The sequence below is a fragment of the Felis catus genome, chromosome D2 (assembly GCF_018350175.1).
Source record: "Felis catus isolate Fca126 chromosome D2, F.catus_Fca126_mat1.0, whole genome shotgun sequence".
Lineage (NCBI taxonomy): Eukaryota > Metazoa > Chordata > Mammalia > Carnivora > Felidae > Felis > Felis catus.
The window spans coordinates 71,282,621-71,299,532 of NC_058378.1; the positions used below are offsets into that span (position 1 = coordinate 71,282,621).

The following is a 16,912-nucleotide window of genomic DNA, read 5'->3' on the forward strand; positions in this document are numbered from 1 at the left end:
CCCATTCATGCTCTGTCTCTCTCTGTCCCAAAAATAAATAAACGTTGAAAAAAAAAAATTTTTTAAATATCACCTCCTCAAAGAAGCCCTCCCTGATCTCTCAATCCAGAATGGTTACCCTTATCTTCTCTCAGTGTCACTCTTAGTTTTCCTTCATGAATACAATTTATAATTCCCATGTTTTTTGCTGGTGGGTTGGTTGCTTTTCTGGATCATGTGTATTTTCCTTATGAACTTTAGTTACCACCTCTGACCTCACAGGACATGCCTAATGTTTCATGCAGGTAAGTAGAAGGCGTAAATATTAGTTGAGGGAATGAGCCAGAATTTGTTGTCTGTAAACACTCAGTTTGTGGATACTTGACTCACGTTAATTCCGTGACTCCAGCCTATCCCCACAGTCACTGAGTCACTGAGGTAAGGTTAGTGGCTGGCCACTCAGAAAGAGGAAAGAAACCAGACTTTATAATATATGCCTTGAGGACCCTGAGAGTGAGTGCTGGTGACGGTAGTGGGCTGGAAATGTATAAAGTAGGGTTCACCGCCTCCCACCCTGCCCAGCACATTCTGGAAAGCTCTGCAAAGGAAACCCAAGGACTAGTCTTGAAAGACTTGCTGCCCTCTGTACAGATACTTCTTGGAGATGAAAATTTGCAGTTCTACATTAGAAATGGGATTTTTCCTCTTCGGTACTGTTTCTACTGATATTTGTCACCTTGAACATGAGTGTAACTGAGCCAAAAACCTCCTCTAAAAATAAGGATGTTGCATCACTACGTAATTCACGTCTGAAATAATGACAGCAAACCCAGCCGGCCAATTCAAGTCAGGCAGTGATTAGACTCAATAGAATTCACTCGAGGGGTGTGAAATATCGTTCTCATGTCTTTGAGATACACAGGGTGGAGAGGGGTTGGAGAAATCACATTGTGCACGCTGGCCCACTGTTTCTGGTCCCTTTCCCCCAAACCTGCCACATACAACTACCTTCCTCCTAGACTTCAATTTTCAAATCACGTGCCTATCTCGATAACGAGGAAATCCTCAATACTAAGTATACAGAGAAAGGAAGGATTCACATAACAACGCTACTCAAGAAGCCCAGTTCCTCGATCTGCTTCCCAATGAAATGTAAGGGTGACTCAACCAAAGCGTCGCCCTTCTTTAAAAAGAGAGGCCACCCCTTAATAAAGCTGAGCCAGGATGCCTCTCTGTGGGGGAACTGTTCACTACAGGTAGCCCTTCAGCTTCAAGTGGCCAGGAGCGAAGACGTGCCAACTCAATATCAGAATGAAACCTGGTAAGTAACCACCCGAGAATGTTAACAGGAGCTAACGTGGGTCGTCTGCTTACTATGTGGCAGGCTCCGTGCAGACCATCTCCCAGGCTTGATCTCACTTCAGTCTCCTCCATAACCCCTTGAGGAAGACATCTGTTTTGCAGATGAGGAAGAAGGACACAGGCCCCAGGCTCCACAAGTCCTCAAGTGTCCGGATATGAAGCCAGACACCCTAGAGATGGGGCCCAAGCTCTTAGCCCCTGCACTACAATCTCCCCCCTATTGGAAGGTAAATGCCGCCATTTATTTCTCATTAACACAGCTATGGGACAGATGAGAAAAAAAAACAGAAAAAAACTGGAGATCAACTACCAGAAGAGTCTGCCAACTGAAAATGTTTTCATTGCCATTAACGCCAGAGGAACCCTGCTGTGGCTCACCGTGTCGGGGTGCGACAGGAGAGGGTGCAGTACGGGACAGCCAGACGTCTTCAGTCTACTGGCGTTGCTATGACAAAGTATTGTTTTCATTAACAATTGGGACATTGTGTGAACAGCCAAGGAACACGCTGAGCTTTGGGGTCTCGCCCATGTCAGTCACCCTATCTCTGCCAAACATGGGTCAGGGGACACTTTCTGCCTTTCCCGTAGTGATGCACCTGGGGATGGCTCTGAGGTATCTTGCTCTACGGAGAGGAATGTCGCTGGAGAGCCACGTGAACACATGCCCCGGACGGGGTCTGTAATGCTCTCTTCCAGGATGAGGAACTCCATGGAAGAGAAAGGTCCCTTGGCCGAACCAGCCTGTTTCCGTTCAGGCTCTCTTTCCGTCCTTCTTCACCAGATTAGGGAACCTGAGTTGTGCAGGTTCCCTCTGAAGCATTCGGCTGGTTCATTTGCACCACTAATATGGCGGAGCTCAAGGTTTGAAGGGTTGTCGGTCGATCTGAATTCCCGTCAAGTCCCATTTCATTCTTCGGGGTTTTCAGATCTGAACCACCTCCATCTGGCATACACCTGCCCTGGGTTCTCTGATTCTAAAATACCTATTTTAGATTTTTATAGGCAGACAGGGTTCAAAATCAGTTCGGCTATTCGCCAAATCCAATGACGTTCTGGCTCTTGTGGAGAGACCAATCTTCCGTGAGTACCTTCAGACCATCTAGCACTGGGAAATGCTCAAGATGTCTCCTGGAGGTTCAGAAACTTCTCCTTGTTTCATTGCATTTACTGTTGCTGCTTTTGCTTCGTTCTGGTCTCCTAACCTTCCTGGAAACTCTATTTCCATGGGAATCCTGCTTATGGGTTGAGTTACATCCTTCTTTTCTTACAACGGCCCTTCTTCCTTCTGTTTTCCTGTCTAAAATGAAATAACGGGAGAAAACACAACTCTGTGTAGTACAGGACAGGGGGGTGAAAAGGCTGGTTTTGGGTCAAGAAATTTGGTTCAAATCCTGGCTTCCCTCCTTGTGTGACATCAGGGGAGTGTTCCTTTTTCTTTCCTTTCTCGCGTTGTCTCCATTTTTCTTTGGACTTTCTTGACCTTCAGCTTCTCATTTATAGAATGGAGGAGAGGGTACTAACGCCTAGTAGAGGGACAAAGGAATCAATAGCTATAAAGCTTCAAACACCTTGCCCAGCATACGGCAAGTACCCACTTTCAGCATTTTCCGGACATCGGACATTAGACTGGATTTCCTAAGTCTGTTCATCTCACATAGTTTAGGAGAGCACTGCCTGTTTTGCTCTTCACGATAGAATAGTCCTTTCAAATGTGAGCTGCATGGACTAGATGTCTCTAGAGCTGTCTACGGCTACTGCACTTGCATACTTTCCCGTCAGAACTCCGATGTGTGAAGTATGTCGGATGAACAAACTGACAAATGCCCTTCCCTTTTTCTGAGAGCTCTGTGAAGTGACTGTACATCCTTCCGCGATGGTGACTTCCTGCTTAGGTCTCAGCTTTATGGATCAATGCCCTTTCCATGCCTGATGGCAAAGACCTCGCACAGGCCTGTCTTATCTGCCAGAACGGTTCTTGGTTTGCGGCTTCTTCAACTATGCTCAAGGCTTAAACAGCACACGTGGATTCTTGCCTGTTTTGCCACAGTTCCTAACGGCTCCTGAAGCGTACGTGCTCCACCAGCGGAGGTTAGAGGTCCCTCCTTTACGAAGATAATAAAATTGGTTTTTAAAACTGAACTACTGTTTTGGGTGTTTTTACAGGGGGTCTTTTAATCTTAAATATTTGGAATTCTACATTTCAATGCTAAATGTCTCGAGTTTGAAACAGGTGGAACTTTTTAAATGAACATCTTTATTTTTAAAAGAAACCCTTTTGGGGCGCTTGTGTGGCTCAGTTAAGTGTCCGATTTTGGCTCAGGTCATGATCTCACAGTGAGTGAGTTCTAATCCCACGTTGGGCTCTGTGCTGACAGCTCGGAGCCTGGAGCCCGCTTCCGATTCTGTGTCTCCCTCTCTCTCTCTCTCTCTGCCTCTCCCCCACTTGCACTCTCAAAAATAAATAAATGTTAAACAAAGAAAAAAAAAAAGAAAAAAAAAGAAACCCTTCAATTCTTTCAGCTGTGTTTTGCCCCCTGATTAACCGATAAATAACTTGCTGGGTGTCTCTGACGGCCAAGACAGGTTCAAAAGGCACACAGCTATCTTCTAATAGAGCAGCCCAAATATACTCCAATTGAAACTCATTTCACTTGAACAGCGACACCTTAACCACCACGCTTTCCCTCTCTCAAATCCTGCTGACGGTTTCTTCTTTACCTGGAACAGAACCCTAGTGTCACCGTGCTGGGCTACAGCAAAGTTTTACGAGAGGATCCCCATTTCCACAGATGATCCGTATATGCAATTATTTAACCTACGTTACTATTTCAACCTGTTCTGGTATCCAGGTTAACAACAGTGACCCAGCAATTATTAAACAATAGCCCAATGGGTCAGCAGGCTTTGTAAGCCTCTAGGAGAGTTATGAGGAACCGAAGTACTCTCTTGCCTATACTGCTCTCCCTTGAACAGTGTCCAGGTTCACAGCATCGACCCACTGTGCGGTGGAAAATCCACGTGTAGCTTTTGACTCCTCCCAAACTTAATTACCAATAGCCCACTGTTGAGCAGGAAGCCTTACTGAGAACGTCAACAGTTGAATAAGACATGTTTTGTATGTCATATGTGTCACATACTATATTCATACAAGAAAGTAAGCTAAAGAAACGTAATTAAGAAAATCCCAAAGAAGAGAAAATGCATTTACAGTGCTGCAGCATATTTATGCATTAAAAAAGTGTATGAGTGTGCCCATGCAGTTCAAACCTATGCTCTTCCAGAGTCAGCTGTATTATAAATGAAGGTAATTTCAAATGTTTATCCTCAAAGGTATGCCCATTTCTGTCCTACAGAGGAAGGAAGCAGGATCTGTGATTAAGCTATTAGAAGCTGATGCAATTTTTTTCCTTTAAGCACCTTTTCCTTCATGCCTTATGGAAAAACCCAATTTGAAAGCACAGTGGGAAAATTCGGTTCTTTTTTTTTAATGCCATCTTTGGAAAAAAAAAAAAGGCAAGGCGAGAGTGGAGAAGGGACAGTAGATAGAGAAAGGATTATAGACTGGCTGTGATGTCTCAAAGGATTTTTCTAATAAAATTAGGCAAATAACTGAATCTTTATTTTGGCTACAGAAGGAAAGGAACTTCACTGAGAACCTTCTATTGTACGTGGTTGTCCACACTCATACTCAACAAGCAAAGGGTCCATATGACCTACATTTATTTCCCCAGCACATGTTCAGGGACTCACTTTTGATTTCAAAATAGTTTTTCATTTTTCTCAAAAAAAAAAAAAAATCAACCAAGAGAAGTCTCACCAGAAGACTAGTAGTTCATTCCAATGGGGAAGAGAAAAACCCCACGGCCTTTGATCACTTATAGTAAATACACGTCTTTTGAAAACACCCGTCTTTTTGTTTTCTGCATGAAATCTTTTTTAAAAGCCCTCTAACTACCTTGCAGCTGACTTTTCCTCTATGCCTTGACTTGGTCCATCTGTCCTGCCATTAAAAGGCACAGTCACAAAGTGAAAATCACCCTGAAGACATCTTTTTATGTTCCCATCCAGCGCTCATCACTCTACTGACCATGAAACACTTACCAGAGCTCTGCCCGGTGAAAAAGCAGAGAAATTATATTTTCCATTTGCTTTCATTATGGGCCACCATAATGTCTGGTCCCCTCGCAGTCGGGGGGTGCTGGAAAAGCTCTCTGCTTCCCTGCCCTCCCCCCCACCTTTCAGCAGGAGCAGGGGTGCAACGACTACCCATCTACTTTGCATTCCCCCAAAGCCATGCTCTAAGAAGGGAGAGAAACTACAGGCAACTGGCAGCCAGAAGGGAAAGAGCTTATGAACGCCTAGGGGACAACTAATGATATAAGGTGACTGCCACCTTATACGAAGTGCTGCTGTGATTGACAGTACCTGCCTTGGGTTTTTGTCCCAGTTCACTAGACAAGGTGGTGATAACAGCTGCAGAAGAAGGAATACTTTTAAAATCTACACACATTGAGCGTTCACTGGTAAGTCAAGAAAGGGTGAAATTAACTCCTTTGGAGAAAGGAACTTTATGTTTCAGAGGAAGCAGGAAGGACTCGGGGGCACACGTTCCCTTCTCTGCAGTGTGACAAACGCCATCAGCCTTTACTATGGCCAAGAGCCTCAGTGTCTTTTTGCTATAAGTCATAGCCCCTAAACATACTCATGAATTATAAAAACACACCAAAAAAGAATGAAATATTCGAATAAAGTGAAAGCCTGGGACGAGGCGGTAAGTTATTGTAGTGATGCTAATAAGACAAAAACCAACATTATCCCTTTGAGATATATGTACAGATTCTAATTAGCTCTTTTTAAAAAAATATACACACACGGTACATGTTTGGTATATTATAGGTTTGCAGGTGCATACGTTATGCTAGTGAATGTTAGTTTCAAAAGACAAAAATCTCATGCCCATTTTGTACAGCAGTCCGTTCATGCTTTAGTCTCCAAAGGCACATCAGAGAAGCTCCTTTTAAGAATACAGCAAATGATCCACTCCAGATTATTACAAACTGAGTCCTGGGAATATCATGTGCTTTGTCTATAATGAATTACAGCAGACATTACAAAGGTTAGTACTGAGTTTTACCTATAGACAAAATTTGCTATTCATATAAAACTTTTCCAAGTAAATAAGACTGGAACATGTTTTCCTTAGGTAATTTTCTTTTCATCATTTTCTTTTGCCTATACCTCAGCATGAGGAAAGAAGGAACGATAATGAATATAACAATTCATTATTATATAAATAATGAAATGTCTTTCCTCCTATAAATTTCCTCCCGGGGCACAGGGGGCGGACTATCCTGTAGGAGTACAGTTGGTTTACCTAATAACTAAAAAGGTTTGATATTACTTGCTGAAATGAGCCGCTTGTATGAGGCATCTAAAAGATCAACATATCTGTGTGACTTGAGTTTCCAGGCTTCTTCAAAGTGCTGGTGAGCTGTTCCTCAGTGGCCAATGGGTGAAGGGAGACCTTGTCAAATGGCCTATTTCTTTGCCAGGTCCCAAGCTGTTTACAACTTTCTGTGATGGGGCTCAAGCTGACTTCATTGAGATTTATGGTTGGATAATGGGAATCAGATGTCCCTTTTGAACAGGATAGGAAGAGAGTGGTTATTAAAAACAGAGCTCTCTCTCTCTCTCTCCTCTAACTCACCACTGCTTCCAATGTGCCCCATCTTTAAAATTTAAGGGTCTGGAGCAAACCAAGAATTTCACACTTGATGATGGTATTTTTGTTCAAGTCGTGAAAATGCATCATTTGGCTACAGCCTTAGGCTAACAAAATAGAATCCTATTTGAGTTATAACGTATACTTTTGGGAAAAAGACCCCAAAACCGTTGAAAAAGCAACTTCTTGCCAAACGGAGGTACTATTTGCAGTGGGGGGCAATCTTTGGCTGTTGTGGTAGATTCATGAGACTAGAACTTCACTGCGTGTGAAAACCCTGCTACTGGAGCTGAAGCTTTAAGACAGAATGAAGATCACGTGACAAATGCAAGTTGGAGAGCAAGCCGGTATCATGGGCCAACACCACGTAGCCGAGGCCTGGAATCTGCAGTTAAATCTTGCCCGCTGATGCCCGGGGAGCCTTGGGCTGACCTCCTTCTATAGATGAGGAAACTGAGGGGGTTGATGTCTAAAAGGTTTCTTTCCACTCTAAAAATATATGCTTCTAACTATCTTCCAAACCATTTAATAAAAGAAGGTAAACTTTTAATAAAAGTAGGCTGAGCAACACCTCTCAGCCTTAGTGCTGTTCTGGCAGGCATACACGGAGCCCAGGCTAAAATGCTCTAGTGTAACCTTGAACTGTTAGCAGAGCTAAAAACTGGGTTTCATCTGGGCAGAGAGAGGACTGTGGAAAGTTATTATCATTTCACAGCTTTCAGTGGGTTCTCAAGACCCCCAAGGAAGATACTGTGTGTGTGTGCAGGAAGCACAGTCTCCTGCCTCACTGCTCATCTGGAGGGCTGGCTGAGCTCTCGCCTTGCTTCTGCGTCGTCCTGCGGGGCATGCTGGTCTCCTTCCTACCCCCAGCGGACTTAGTCCGTGTGTAATGCTCCTCTCCTTCTGCTTTCCTGACCTCCTCTCTGATGCCCGGTGGTGTGCTGGAAAGAGCATGAGTTATGGGCTCAGAGACCCGGCTTCCAATCTCAGCTCTACCCCTGACCGGTGGTGTAACTCTGGGGAAAGTACCTAACTGTGATCGGTCTCGGCCTCTCCATCTGTAAAATGGGAGTGAGGATAGCTACCTCCCAGGGATTCTTAGGGAGAGCAAATAGAGTACATTTAAATCCTTTGGCCTCTGCAGAGTAGGTGCCTGGTCTCTTGTTTTCCTTTCTCCGCTTCCCTGCTGCTTTCTTGAGATGAACCACTCCCTACCCAAGCATTGTGTTCCCCTAGTTCCATGCTTCTGCGATCCCCCTCAGCACCCCCACCCCTTTCTCATCATGTCCAGGCTCCAAAATTCAACTCAAGGACCACCGTTCCCAGGGAGTGCCCCTTGGGACCCTTTCTCTCACCTGACATTCCTTGATCTAGGTGATGTGCTTCTATACCATTTTATAACGGCATATCTGTCTTCCCTGCTGTTCACCAGCATCCGGCCCAGCACTAACTATACCTGGGTGCCTGGCAAACATTTGTTCAACGAACAAATGTGCGAACCCGGGACCCAAAGGGGAGCTTCTAATGTGCTCGCTTTAATGAAGGTGACGCTTTAGCCAGTACTCTAAATGAAAACAATAATGAGAGAAGAAAACAGCCAGAATCGGAATGTGAGATGCACTCTGTGGGGTGAGAAAAAGCATCTGCCTCTGCAGGAGCCGGAGAAGTTATGTGGGACGAGCAGCACGAGGACGTCAAGCCACAGAAGCCTGGGGCCAGGACAGCGGCTCTAAGCCTCAGCCTTAGACACAGTGCCAACCTGCAGAGACGGAGACCGTCCTGTGCGTCGAACCAGACTTTTGGGATAAAAGAAATCGGATGAAGAACGATGAATGTTTGGCGGCTGCCACAAAACATGAGAAAAGGAAAGAATGAACAAAGAAATATCCTCCATTTAGAAACACTGTACAAAAAAGGACACAACACAAAACCTTTGGGAAAACAAATTTGATACTAAACATCAAGTGGCATCACTTTAAAGTTGGTGTGTGTGTGTGTGTGTGTGTGTGTGTGTGTGTGTGTGTGTTGGGGGGGGCCCATGTTTAAAAGCATATTAACTGGCCTTCAAGTTACAGTTTATTTACCCACATTCTAACTTCCCATGATTTCTTTCCATTTATCTTGGCTGAGACATTTTTATATATGAAGAGTAAGAAACCAGTGGAGCCATTGACAGATGTCTTTTAGAATCTGTCATTACAAACGCCCTGTGAGTTCTTAAACACCAAGAATGTGGATTACTCAGTGGGGTGGCAGAAAGAGTCTTAAAACATTTTCATTTTGCTATGGTAACTGCACTGATGTGACACCCTGTGAAAGGCTTGGAGATCTTGGCTCAAGGTCTGTGATTTGTAGACACACCCTTAAGAGAGCACAACGTTTACTCCCTTATTCAAAAACTGATTCCCCTTTCAACCCCAAGAGCGTCAGTCAGCAAGTACCCCACTCCGGGCACACAGGGACCTCTTCCCCTCTGGAATGCTCCATCCTTCGCACTACTGAGCTTCCCAAAGGTGAGCGAGCTGAGGGCTGGCCTGACCGCCCAAGTGGTTGAATGTTGGCTTTAGGAGAAACGTTTTGGAATTTTCTGGAAAACTTTACTAAAGGAAGAAAAACTAATAGCTCTTCTTGGCCAGAACGAGTAGAAATATTTCACTAGTTGTTTTCATAAGCTTATACAGAGAGTTCTATCAAGATGCAATCAAGAGTGTTTTTTTCTTTTTCTTTCTTTTTTTTTTTTTTAATATTATTTTAGCAACACTATCTGCAAACTCAAGCAATCCTTCCAGAGAAAAGACACACATTCCATGCACTCTGGTCTCATTAACATTCTTCTCCTCATGTCCCAAAAGAGTTCATCAGGGATGAAGTGAAAATGATTATTCAAAAAACTGAAAATAACACTGTAGAGATGGCATAAAGTCACTAGCTACTTGGGTGGCTTCTGGGCAGCAGCCCCAAGCTACGCAATGAATTTTACATTCTTACGATAAAAGTGACAATAACTATCTTTCACGGTCTAGGATTTTATAAAGATAACCCATTTCCAAAGCATCCATGGTTCCTCCAAACTCGCAGACTCTGGTGCCCAACATGGGTGACCATTCCAGCGGGCATCAGCCTGGTCGATGGACTTGAGGGTTACACCCACGTGTTCAAGCTGGAGTTGTTTTGTAGACACAGAGACCAAAGCCATCCTGGTATTGGTGGACAAATTCCTTTTCAGTTTGTGTGGTTTTTACTCAGTTATTCTGAGAAAAGGTGGGTTTTTTTTTTTTCTCCTCCATAAAAGTATGATGCTGATGGGATTACAATACATAGCTGCTGATGCCTACTAATGACAATTCAAGAAGACGTGACACCACACGCTAGAGTTTGGCTTCCAACAGCAATTCAGACCATTATTTTCCCTGAGATGCCAAGTGGAGCAGAAACTAGTGTTTCCAAGGGTTGGCTAAACCAGGAGGCTGTGGACTGGGATCCAGTGTGATTATTACTCAGGAAATATTTCACAGTCCAGGGGAAAAAACTAGGGGCCTCCGAACAGGATACAGATAATGATGATGCCTTACACGTGTGCACAGCTCTTTGCTTCTGGAGCAGATAAAATAGTGTCACCTAGAGGTGTTGTCAGGCTTGAGCAAGGCCGGGAAAAGGTTTTAGAAGGGAGAGATGAAGAGGGTCTACCCTTTTGCCCGTGTGCTCAGTGTTCAGGGAGAGTTACTAAACCATTCTGATGTCCCCTAAGAGTTAAGTTACAAGACCATCCAGGATGCTTATTCACATTGACCCTTCTGGGCTCATCATTATTTCCCCAAAGATTTTATCCGACAAGCCATCAGCTTCTGGAGACAGAGGCCCCTCGGTGAATTCGGATTTAAGAGGTCAGTAAAATGCACCAGGAGCTAAGCACGGATGCAGAATTTGGGTTGAGGTCGTACATTATGGACCGAAGTACAAAAAAGTCTGGTGAGGTCACCAGACGTTGGGCCTAGAACTGGATGAATCGTTTTTTCACGTGCATATGGTTTGATTTTTCCCTTGAATGCTCTCCTACGAACCGGACTAGTGAGGCAAGGCTTACTTTCTCCCCAACACGAGCGTTTGGAATCAAAACCACAATCGATTTAACGAAGGAGGGAAGGGAACTTCCTTTTCTGGCTAAATGGTCTTTCAGCTTGGTTTGTTAATGAGAGAAAAAAAAGATCATGAGAAAGTAATTTCCCCCAAATTCCAGCCCTGAAAACTAGTGACTGTGACACTGACGGCCAATAAATGCAGCTGGCATTACAGCTCTAATTGTCTCCTTACCTGCAGCTTCTCCTCCGTCTTGGTAGATTGCTTACAGTCGGGATGCCAAACGGTGGAACCTGGAAAGACACAGTGCCCCGCAAAGAGTTAAGGGAAATGGAAAGAAGCCATAGTCATATGAGATAGAACTTCAGAGAATGGTTCAGATCCTTCTCTCCCTAACACAGGGGAGTGTTAAAGCCCTGTGCCCAAGTGAATTATGACAACTCCAACCTCCAGGTGAGTCTTCCTCATCCAGTCTGCGCTTGCTCTATAAAGGTCATAATTCTAGACCACTATGGTCTAGACCATAATTCTAGACCACTACCTGGGCACAAGTGTTTTGATGTGAGAGTTGTTTAGTTCTTGACTGAGTGCTGTTCTTGTTTTGGGCCATACTATTATCCTTTCAAAGTCATGTCTGTGTGCTTCCTATAAGCTGTGTTGAATTTGAGTCTAAGTTATAAGCCATGTTTCTAGAACATCCAAACAACTAAGCAATTTAGAGGGGAATAAAGTCAAACCATACCCAGAAGCAAAACTCACTGAATTTTTTGTTGATCCAATGATACATAGTCATCTACAAAGACAGGGAAAATCAAGCCAACTAGTAGAAAGGTTGAAAGTTATGGTACAAATGCAGAAGTTTCCTTTAACTTTTAACCCTTTAATTAACCAAAAAAAGCCTTCGCTCTGAAATGAGTGGAAATACTACCTGTCATTTTCTGTTTCGGTGTCAATGCCTCATGTTCCCAGAGTACGAAGCTCTTCCGTGGATGGTACGAGTATCACAGAACTAAGCAAAACACTTATATCCACTAGAAAACTCTAGTAAGAATCCACGCCTGCCTACATGATTTTGTATACCTAGATATATATGTCATTTATCCGGTTGTGGCAAAGACCTGTATGTAAATCCTATGTTTACACAAGGCTACGGGCAGAACTGAAGGACTTAAAAAGACTTGAGCAGGGGTGCCTGGGTGGCTCAGTCGGTTGAGCATCCGACTTCGGCTCAGGTCATGATCTCACAGTTTGTGGGTTCAAGCCCCACATCAGGCTCTGTGCTGACTGCTTGCTCAGAGCCTGGAGCCTGCTTCAGATTCTGTCTCCTTCGCTCCCTGCCCCTCCCCCACTCACACTTTGTCTCTCTCTGTTTCTCAAAAATAAATAAAATGTAAAAAAAAATTTAAAAAAATAAAAAGACTTGAGCAAATAAAGTTACTAAGGTGACAGCAGCGAGTAAATGATACGAATCTGTTCAGTCTTGGTATGAATATTAGACTTCCCATGTTTCACCGTTAAATCTTTCTCTCTTCAAGCAACAAACTGTGTGACCTCGAAAAGTCACTAAAGTACCTCTTGAGTCATTTTATACCACTGAGCTAAAATAGCTAAAATAATATTAATGACAAGGATAATACCCTTTATTATCAGAGGACTACTTTAATCCCTCTTTAACAATCATTTCTATCTTGCTTTACCCAGAGCCAAAAAACAAACACTAAAATAAAATAAAAAGAAGAAAATGAAACAAGCCAGATTCATAGTCCCGTCAGCATTAACATTTACTCGGAGGCTGGCCACAAGGCGCAGGAAAGCCGCCCAGTGTGGAGAGCTAAGGGGCAGGGGTGGGCTCACGGACAGCATTCGCTGTGAAGGTTCTACCAAGCGGGAGTTGTTGGCCAGAACACTGGGTTTGCACACAGCGTCACATTGTTCTCCAGGGGTCAGACACACAAGGAATGTGACTCAGGGAGAGTATGAGTTACTGAGGAAGACGAACTACTCATTCGCCAAGGATGTGTCGAGAGGGCAGGCAAAGAGCGCCAAAGCCCAGCTCCAGAAGATGTTCAGGACAACCGCTGGAGTTCTGAACACAGCCCATCTGGACGGGCAGTTGTTTATTTGTAGCACGAACGTGCTGTATTTGTGCACAGCCTGAACCCACTCCCTATTCAGGTTCCAGAACCACGTGCACGTGCAGAGCTGTGCATCAGAGCCTTTCAGTCTCAGGGTCTCGCGGACACGGGGTTGACACGCGCTCGGTGTCTTTGTTTTTGCGGGCTGCAATCGACACACTAAAATCTAAAACAAAGCCTGGACACCAAATGGAGAATAAATCTGCTCCATGCTGAAAATGCAAAGCGACACCTGCCTATTGCTACACAGATTCACAGCCTGCCCCCGGGGAAATGTGTCACATAAAGTCCACATGAGACCACGGATTTGAGAGCTTGTCACTTGCCTTCATCGGGCCCTTTAAAATTGAGTGGCGTCTTAAATCAAGATTTTCCAGAGTGATCATTAAAACGAAGGGATGTTTGGGTTGTCCAGTTCTACCGTGAGCACTTTTTAGAGGACGGTAGCTAAGGCTTTGCTTTAATACTCAAGAATCTTTTCTGTAGACTTTTCTTAGTTGTATAAGAACAAGACAGAGAGCAGAGCAAACCATTCATTAAAAATACACATAATGGTACGTGCAGAGAAACAAAGAAATGAATGTGAAGGCAGATGAGACCCAGTAATTACCAAACCGAATGAGTACCAGCTCTCATGGTTCTTGCTAATTTTACTGATAAGCCCTTGTCTATTTAATGGCTCTTTTTCCAGCTAAAAATAGAAAAATGTTTGTGCAGATGGTGCCGTTTGACTGGAAGAGAATCCTTCCCTAAGCTTCTCTCTGAGAAGTTTCAGCATTTTAGGGGAGATAAAAACTAGTCGTGGTTGGACACTGGCAATGTTTCTCAAAATGATTTTCGATGAAAAAAAAAACATCTAATGGCCCTCTGGTAATACATATTTCTTCGCCACCAGAAATCTCTCCATTTCTCTTTCAGGGACTCTGGGTATGTTCTCTCTCCTTCTTTTGCCGTCTCTCTTTCTTTCAGGATGAGAGCTATGCTATCTTAAAGGGATGAAATACTTCTGTGATGCAATTCACCAAATATTGCACCAAATTTCTTCTTCCTGAAAGCATGCATAAGAAAGAGCCGCCTGCAAGGGGCGCCTGGGTGGCTCAGTCGGTTAAGAAAGAGCCGCCTGGAGCTTGCAAAAAAACAAAAATCCTTCTCGCAGGACAGTGAACGAAGCAAAGACCCAGCAGCATCTAGAAATGCTTTCTTTTTGCCTTTTTTCCCAAGCCTATTCCTGGGGGGGAGGGCTGGAAGGAGGTGTTGCTGATTTTCATCCTTGCCTCACCTCCACGGCACCAAACATCAAGTCCTATTTGTTCATTCCAGAAGCATCGCATTCCTTTGTTCAACAGACTCAGGGGCTCACTGCCAGCATGCCCACTGCTTGGCTGATGAATACTAATTGCTGAGGTAACTTTTGGCCACGTTCATTTTGGATCTGGGGAGCCTTGCGGCTAATGAAAGGCCTCCTTCTCTGAAAAGGAGCAGACAGAGCAAGGTTTTCTTTCCTCCGGTGGGGAGAACTAACTGGCTTCTCGAGCCCATCTTACCTTGAAGATACATTTCCTCTCCTTCTGTGAACATCTGGTTGCACCTGCTGCATCGTGCACAGCTGGGGTGGTAATGTTTGTCACCTGCCTGCAAGAGAAGAGGTAGGGGCTCTTAGTTTACACCCTGTCACAGCTCTCAGCCTCTTTTCTGGACTCGGGGATTTGGAGGAAAAAAAGAAACAGCTGAGGCGGGAAAAGTAAGTGCCCAGTTGACCAACGCCTCCTACGTCAACAGCCCTGGAAGCTGAGGCCGCCCCATTAGAACAGGAAGGGGCTCACAGACCAGCTACTTGTGCCTGGGTGATGGGGCAGCTTTGCTTCTCGGGGTTTCTGGAGCCCGTTTGTCCCCTGGCCTGGGTACCCATGGATGGTTGCCAGTGACTCGCCACGTGCCTGTGATAAGCCCACTCCATCTCCAAAAAACCCTACCCCCACAAAACAACACCCAAATGGAGGCGAAGACTAATATTGGTTTGTATTAAAGCAATAAAAAGACAGGATTCCCATATTTAGCAGGTTTTTTGCTTCCTTAGCTAAACTGTCTAAAAGTAATAAAATCTAGCTTGCATCAAGAGGAGAAAAACCATGGTAAGAGGCATCATCCACAACTTTTACCTCAGAAGGACCCCAAAGTCTCTTCTGTGTTGCTTACAACGATCTTTTATCAAAGTCTTACATTAAGTGGTTTCTGAAGAAGGCACTTTACTGAGGTTGGCCCTGCATTATTCATGAGCATTTCACATTCCTGAATATGACAGATGCCAGCACAGCAGGTGTTGACTTCCCCAAAGCAAAATGTCACTGGACACAGGGACAATTCTCCAGACAGGTGCCAAGTCACATTAGAGTCACGCTCCAAATGCATGCCTGACAAAATGAAATCTTTTTTATCACTTAGCAAAAAATCCTTACCACCTAAAAATTACCAAAGGTACTCTGCGATGAAATCATTTTCTCAACCAACCGTGCAACACTTCTTTCGCATGGGCCACATGCAAGGCAGGGCTGAGAGCACAGAGTCAGAAGTAGCTGCACCCTGCGCCTGCATGAAATCTCAACAGGAAACCAGAGGTCAGGTAGTGATTCCTTTCTCACACCCTCCAGTAGAAACTGCAAAAGCCACTTAGCAACCAGAGCGTGAGATGCTGGTTGGTTGCTTAAGACAATCAAGTGGGGGAAAAAAAAGGAAGTTATTTCAAAATAGAAGCCAGGAATGAAATCTGGCCAATGGTGCCCAGTCAGAAAATTCTAGAAGAGGCATTCTTGTTTTGGTTCACACTTACTTACTTACTTATTTTTCCCTCAGGGGATGAAGGAAGCATAGGAAATGTCGCACAAAGTAGCTCCTTCCCTTAGACCATCCAGGGTCAAATGTGAGTGAAAGAAGGCACCTTGACAGGAATCTTGGGTGGCCTCTAGTGAAAAGCACACTCCTCAGTAAGCTGGGAGTGGGAAGAAAGTTCTCCAAACTGATATGGTGTATCTATCCTATTTAGTGGTGCAACATTAGGTGCATTCTCAACAAAGATAACACCAAGACAATGACTTACACTTTCACCAAAGGTTTTCTACCTTGGTCTAGTCCTAGCCAACGTGATAAGAGACGTATAAAGATTGCTAATGAAAGAGTTCCAATAGCTAGATTAAAAATTAACACAGAAAACCCAATAGCTTTCGTACTGACTAGCAATACAAATTCGGTCAGCATAATGGGAAAATGGGACTCCGTTTCTAAATCACAACAGACAAAGCCTTCAACGTGAGACTGACATAAAGAAAATGGTAGAACCTAGTTGACGGACATAAAAGGCTAAAAAACATGCAATATTTCTGGATGAGAAAACCAAATATTTAAAGATGTCAATTTATCTACAATTATCTAAAATAAATCTATTATTGCAATGCATTCCCAATTAAAATGCTCACAGGGCTTTTGTCTATAGACAAGCTGATTCTGTAACTTCATATGGAAAAAAAAATACACAAATATACAGACATTTTTTTGAAAGACAGAGCATCAATAAAGATTTTCCTTTCCTGACATAAAAAGTCATTCTTAAAAAAATTTTTTTTAATGTTTGTTTATTTTTGAG

At 43.9% G+C, this 16,912-nt stretch overlaps 1 protein-coding gene across 28 annotated transcripts in view; it reads right to left on the reverse strand.

The window, feature by feature from the left end:
- Positions 1–16,912, reverse strand: part of ABLIM1 (actin binding LIM protein 1) — a 303,758-nt gene that overhangs the window by 37,853 nt on the left and 248,993 nt on the right. For 14 of the 28 annotated variants that reach the window (XM_023240969.2, XM_019813866.3, XM_045040719.1 and 11 more), the window contains exons 7-10: positions 14,820–14,907; positions 11,375–11,433; positions 8,823–8,906; positions 5,767–5,814 (exon numbers count right to left, since the gene is read on the reverse strand). In XM_023240969.2, coding sequence (XP_023096737.1) covers positions 5,767–5,814; positions 8,823–8,906; positions 11,375–11,433; positions 14,820–14,907 — 279 coding nt within the window. The remainder of the gene's footprint in view (positions 1–5,766; positions 5,815–8,822; positions 8,907–11,374; positions 11,434–14,819; positions 14,908–16,912) is intronic. The other 14 variants (XM_019813876.3, XM_019813862.3, XM_019813873.3 and 11 more) reach the window with 3 other exon arrangements.